Source organism: Gadus macrocephalus, chromosome 15, assembly GCF_031168955.1.
Source record: "Gadus macrocephalus chromosome 15, ASM3116895v1".
NCBI lineage: Eukaryota > Metazoa > Chordata > Actinopteri > Gadiformes > Gadidae > Gadus > Gadus macrocephalus.
In genome coordinates this window covers 16,156,394-16,163,275 of record NC_082396.1, presented here as the reverse complement: position 1 = coordinate 16,163,275, position 6,882 = coordinate 16,156,394, and the positions used below count along the sequence as shown (strand labels likewise).

At 46.6% G+C, this 6,882-nt stretch overlaps 1 protein-coding gene across 1 annotated transcript in view; it reads left to right on the top strand.

Moving 5' to 3' along the window:
• Positions 1–6,882, top strand: part of sdccag8 (SHH signaling and ciliogenesis regulator sdccag8) — a 50,681-nt gene that overhangs the window by 26,313 nt on the left and 17,486 nt on the right. The window contains 1 exon segment of the mRNA XM_060073946.1: positions 3,983–4,091. Coding sequence (XP_059929929.1) covers positions 3,983–4,091 — 109 coding nt within the window.

Genomic DNA, 6,882 nt, shown 5'->3' with positions numbered 1-6,882 from the left:
CACTAACATAACATAACACTTGCGTCTTACACTCACATAACACTAACGTCTTACACTAACATAACACTAATGTCTTACACTAACATAACATAACACTAACGTCTTACACTAACATACATAACACTAACGTCTTACACTCACATAACACTAATGTCTTACAATAACATAACCTACCACTAACGTCTTACACTAACATAACACTAACGTCTTACACTAACATAACCGCTAACATAACACTAATGTCTTACAATAACATAACCTAACACTAACGTCTTACACTAACATAACACTAACGGTCTTACACTAACCTAACACTAACGTCTTACACTACCATAACATAACTTGCAGATTTTGGAAACAATACGAGCGGTTTTGCTCAAAGGCTCTTACTGAGACTCCTCATATCACATGATATTTCACCACGATTGGAGATGCTAAAAAAGAAGCACTTGTTTAGCTTGGCTTTAAAGACCCTATTACCCCCCCCCCCCCCTGCACTCTGAAGTCCTGAACATCCTCTGTGCTGCGAGCCGCCTCGCTGTGCTGAACCCTGGGTTGAGGGAAGAGCAGAGGGTGGCGGCGGAGGCAGGAGAAAGAGAAAAGGCATCCTGAGCTCCCTGTCTACCCCGCGCACTGTGAGCCAACGCTAACGCTAACACTGCCGCAGCCGCCGCCGCCGCTAACACTGCTGCTGCTGCTGCCTGCACATCTGTTGCACCATCTGGATAGCGCTCCCTCTCCTCCCTCCCACCCTCCCCACCCTGTGCTACTGCTCAATCCTCTCGCTTTTTATTTACCTGAGCCCCCCCCCCCCCGCCCCCCCCCCACACACACACACACAACTAGGCAGCCTGCTGGTATGCTGAACAAAGATTGTTTGTTTGCCTGTGTGTGTGCATATCTGTGTGTATGCGTCTGTGTCTGTATGCCTGTGTGTGTTTGTGTGGGAGTGATGTGTGTGTGTGTGTGGTGGTGTGTGTGTGTGTGGTGTGTGTGTGCGTACGCCGTTGTGTGTGTGTGTGTGTTGTGTGTCGGTGTATATACGCCTTTGTACGTGTGTGCGTGTGTGTACGCCTGTGTGTGCGTGTGTGTACACCAAGTGTGTGTGTGATTGGATAGACGGCGTGATGGATGCAGAGGGGGGAACAGCGCGAATAAACAAAGAGTTTGTTTTCTGCGTGTACCGCGGGGCACACGTGTGTGTCTAAAGAGAGCTGACCATCAGAGCACAGCAGGACACAAGAGGGGGTGGGGGGGGGGGGAGAGAGAGAGGAGAGAGGGCTGAGGTGGGTGCGGGGGGGGGTGGGGGGGGGGGGGTCCTTTTAAGTAGCCTGCGTCGCTGCCTCTCCTCGGCAGACAACTCGGTAATTAGCTTTCTTGCTCTCCGAAATGCAGCGTGATACTCTGTCGTCTGTCTGTCCCCCTACTCCTCCACCCTTCCGTCCGTCTCTCTCTCTCTCTCTCTCTCTCTCTCTCTCTCTCTCTCTCTCTCATCCCCGCTTCCTCACATTCTTTTTATTTTCCCTTCCATCTTTTTTTTATGTTTGTTTGTTTGTTTGTTTTTGGTGTGCGTAAATGTGGACAGGGCAGCAGCCTGTAGATGGATTTCAGATATGTGTTGCTCTATTCTCCTCCTCCTCCTCCGCTCTTCTCCCTCCCTCTCTCCATCTCTATCTCGCTTCCCTCTCTCATCCTCTTTCTCGCTGTCTCTCTCTCTTCGGCTCTCCTCTCTCTCTCGTCTCTCTCCTCATCTCGCTCTCCTCTCCTCCTCCTCTCTCTCCTCGCTCTCTCTCTCTCTCCCTCGCTCTCTCCTCTCTCTCTCTCTCTCTCTCTCTCTCTCTCTCTCTCTCTCTCTCTGCCTGTCTCTCTCTCTCTCTCTCTCTCTCTCTCTCTCTCTCTCTCTCTCTCTCTCTCTCTCTCTCTCTCTCTCTCTCTCTCTCTCTGCCTGTCTCTCTCTCTCTCTCTCTCTCTCTCTCTCTCTCTCTCTCTCTCTCTCTCTCTCCTCTCATCTCCCTGTCCCCTCTCTCCCTCTCTCCCTCTCTCTCTCTCTCTCTCTCTCTCTCTCTCTCTCTCTCTCTCTCTCTCTCTCTCTCTCTCTCTCTCTCTCCTGTCCCTCTCTCCCTCTCTCTCTCCTCGTTCTGTTTGTTTGTGGTGCCAGTCAGCGTCTTCTCTGTGTCCTAGGGTTCCTGTGGGCCTACGCACGGCCAGACGCATTCAAAGCTGGCTCGTCTAATTAGCATTCCGCCTGTAACTTTTCCACCGCTGACCAAACTTCAGTCTGTGCGTGTGTTAGTGCGTGTGTTAGTGCGTGTGTTAATGCGTGTGTGTTTTTAGATACAGCCATTTTCGATGTTTAAATTGGATGTGTCCAATTCTCTCCCAGTGTACTGTGCAGTATTAGCACAGAAAAGAAACAGCTCTATAAGTGCTGCGCTGAGAATGTAACAACGTACGACGTCAGTAGCCTCGAGAAAGACATGTTTGTGATATGATTTGTTGAAACACCATGTTGTTAAATGATTGTATGTTGGATAAAGTCTGTCGTTTGTTTAAATTGCTGATATTACAATACTGCATGAGCACATGTCAGGAATAGCAAACCAGCACCTAAACAGGAGGATAGAGGTCCACTCTACTGCCCTTTTCTACTTAGTTTCATGTTATTTGATTATATTGTAACAGCATGTTGGCGCAGGTGGACTACCTCAATCCAAACCACCGCCATTGTAGTTTTTCCCCCCATATTTTTAAGAACAGACATATGTTGGAGAGTGAGGAATGCGGAGACTGGACTGTTTTAGAGCACTGATGAAAGTCCAGCTTTGGATTGTTCAGAGAAGGCCCCCTGTGGCCCCTGCGGGGCCCCTGCCTGTGGATGAGGATGTGGCAGCTAAAAAAGTAGAGGCAAATAAAATAGGAAAGGCTTTCAAACAGCAGCTTGTGCTCTCTCTCTCTCTCTCTCTCTCTCTCTCTCTCTCTCTCTCTCTCTCTCTCTCTCTCTCTCTCTCTCTCTCTCTCTCTCTCTCTCTCTCTCTCTCTCTCTCTCTCTGTGTGTGCCTTCTCTTCTTCCCTTCTCTTTTTGCCCGTCCTTTCTCTCTCTCACTCATTCTGGTCTCTATGTTATAGTTCAACACATACATTTGGGGAAAAGGTTTGTTAAACAAATTGTTGTCCTACTTATGTAAGTTAAGGGAACATGTGTTAAAAATCCCTTTTGATGGAAATACTTAAGTACACCAACTGTTTATAAATGGATACCAATGTTAAATTACCTTTGTTAACTTTAAGTGGCAATCTCAAAGATTTCATGCAAATAAGTGTCTGTTAAGTCACTATCTATTTCTGAATGAGGGAACACAAACTGTGTTCTTTGTGTTTGAGTACTGCAAATGTATTTGCTATAAATGTGTGTGATTGTATTTGCTGTATTATGAATGCTACGACCTGGGTGTGTTGGTGGTGACACTTTTGGAGCACCTGGAATAATTACAGCTTATCGCCAAAAGAGAACGAAAACGAAATCTTTATAGTTGGAGAGATTTCATTTCATTTTCTACAATGGCTTGGCTTTTGGTACGATGGCAGTCCAGGGGAAAGTGTTTTTGAAGGAATCTCATCGTGACCAAACAGATTCAGTCATCTGGAGTAAATTCAAATCATGGTCTGCCATTTTGTTCTTACGATTTCAAATGTAATATAATAACCATGAATTCCATTAATCTAAAAATGATAGATGATACATTTCTGTGATGTTTTGATGTGACATTTTTCAAGTTAGAGATGATATTAGGGTCGTGCTTGGGGAGGGATGGCTCGCTGACAGGCTTATCAATATTATATTTGATTGGAAGGTCATGCACGTCCACAGAGACATGAGGTGTCACCACAACGAAACCTCTGATCTAAAGGAGATGACCGTGTCCCCTTGTCCACTTCTGATGATGTCCTGATTAACTTGGAGATATCCCATCTTCCCTTGCAGTTGAGGAACTGGATGGTCTGCTTACTTTGCAAAACTCCCTGATTGGGAAGCTGAAGGAGGAGTGTTGCATGCTAGGAGCCAAGCTGGAAGAGCTGAGCCAAAACAGCAGGTAATGATTTCATCTGTTTTTTCATCTCTCAATGTCTTTGACACTTCATATCTATGCATTCATATTTGTATAAACTCCTGTTATTGATATTATTTGTCACTTTATCCTTAACATAATTATATATAAAAATAAGATTATTGTATTTGTCTTTTTCTGAGACGTTTTTGAATCGCAGAAGAGCCAACTGATTAAAAAAGATGATCTTTATTTATTTTCATCAAATATTTGGACTCTTATTCATATTTTGGAGACACCACTAGTCTGAAAATCTAACTCAAATATATATTTTCACTAAATGCATACATGATTGTTAACAGAAAGAAGCATTTGTATAGTGAAACATATATAGAGAGACACACATCCTAACACACATAATTTCTCTTCTTAAATAGAATAACAATGAATTCCTAGATTCTGAACTACCCTTGATGTAGTTGAGACTGGATAGTTGAAACCCTTTTATTTTCTAGGGCAAGTGCATGTGATTTTGAAACACTCACAAAGTCTGTATGTAGGTTGAGAGAGGGAGAGGGAAAGAGAGAGGTTAAGAGAGAGAGAGGGAGAGAGAGAGGTTAAGAGAGAGAGAGAGAGGGAGAGGCAGAGAGAGAGAGAGAGAGGTTAAGATAGAGAGAGGGAGAGGGAGAGAGAGAGAGAGGTTAAGATAGAGAGAGAGAGAGGGAGAGAGAGAGGTTAAGAGAAAGAGAGAGAGAGAGAGAGAGAGAGAGAGAGGGGGGAGAGGGAGAGAGAGAGAGAGAGAGAGAGAGAGAGAGAGAGAGAGAGAGAGAGAGAGAGAGAGAGAGAGAGCGTGTGCGCGCGTGCGCGCCAGCTCCAGGATGGACATTCTCCTCTCTTTGCTCTGACCTGTTTTCTTGTTAACCTGATGCTACAGTAGTCACAGCAGGCCTGTGCCCATCTCCATCTGGGCTGCCCTCTGTCCATGTGTGTGTGTGTGTGTGTGTGTGTGTGTGTGTGTGTGTGTGTGTGTTTGTGTTTTTACGTGTGTGTGTCCCTCTGCTCAGTGTCCTGTCAGCTGTTGGAACTGTGCTGCATATTAGTCACATGACAGCCCCCAATCTGCCCTGACCAGCCACAGGACACACACCACATGCACACTCACTCCTTCACTCACTCACTGACTCACTCCCTCACTCACTCATTCACTCAATCGATCACTCACTCCTTCACTCAATAACTCTCTCTCTCTCTCTCTCTCTCTCTCTCTCTCTCTCTCTCTCTCACTCACTCACTCACTCACTCACTCACTCACTCACTCACTCACTCACTCACTCACTCACTCACTCACTCACTCACTCACTCACTCACTCACTCACTCACTCACTCACTCACTCACTCACTCACTCACTCACTCACTCACTCACTCACTCACTCACTCACTCACTCACTCACTCACTCACTCACTCACTCCCTCACTCCCTCACTGACTCCTTCCCTCATCCTTCAGTCACATCATTCCCTAACTGACAGACTCACCCACTGAATCTTTCATTGACTCACTTCACTAATTGTCATTCACTTACCCTCACTCACTTACTAGCCACCCCTCCCCTGGCCGGACCCGTGCGTGTGTGTGTGTGTGTGCGTGCGTGTGTGTGTGCCATGTCGTGATGCTGTGGGGGGCCCCTGTGGGCTCGGGGCCGTCTGAGGCAGCTAGAGCCCTGCTGGACCGGGGCCGCCAAGCTGGGCTGCTGCAGGCGGAGGCCCCGAGCCCACAGGAAGGCTGATGAGCAGGGAGTGAATCCCAGTCCAACCATCAGGGATCAACCCAATCATTGCATTGATTGATGGCACACATATTTTATTTGGCTCAACGCTGATGGAGTTAAGACTTGAGAGATGCAAAGAGAGCAGAAAAGAGCAAGATTTAGAAAATGAACAGCCAAATTTGCTTTGCTCCCTCCCTCCCTTCGTTTTATTTCATCCTCGCTCCCATGGTCCTTGTCTTTATTTTCTAAGTTAAAGGAATACTTCACCGGTGGAGACACGAATCTGTATTGAAAGTGGGTCACATATTTAGTCGAATTGTAACATAAATTCCAATACATTTTTTTTGCCTCCTTGACCGAGAGAAGGCAGATAGTGACTTTTTGGCTCATGCGGATTGAAGACTCCAACAATGCCAATCAGCGTTCACTGCCTGAGGGACATAACATAACGGCCAATCAGCGTTCACTGCCTGAGGGACATAACATAACGGCCAATCAGTGTTCACTGCCTGAGGGACATAACATAACGGCCAATCAGTGTTCACTCCCTGCAGTCCAGCGTGTACAGCAGCATGGAGGAGAAGTGATTGTTGCCGTTTGCGGACTCCCGGAGCTCTATAACTAAATAACATAATATGTAGCTATCTATATAATATAACACAAAATATAATATCACGGCCAAGAGCTGTGTGCGCCTCCGGATGATATTATGAATTAAAGACTGCGTCGGGTTCTCGGACGTCTCTGGTACTCGGACGTCTCTGGTACTCGGACGTCTCTGGTACAGAGTCCTGCTAGGGTTCAGGTATCCGACGGGTAAACTGCACAATTTCGATGAAACAGGTGAAAAATCACGTAGGTACTGTGTCGGACACGGGCTGGTCAGGTCGGACGCCTGAACAGCGCGGGTCGGTCGCGGGTTTTGCGATTGCGAGCGAGACTTCTCCGGTGCTGGTGATGTTATTCAGGAGCAGAGGAGTAAACTAAAACCGTCCACAGTGGATGATTTGCTTTTTTTTTTTTTTATTGTTGCCCGCGATTGTCTCCCGCCAGAGCCCTGGTGCCCG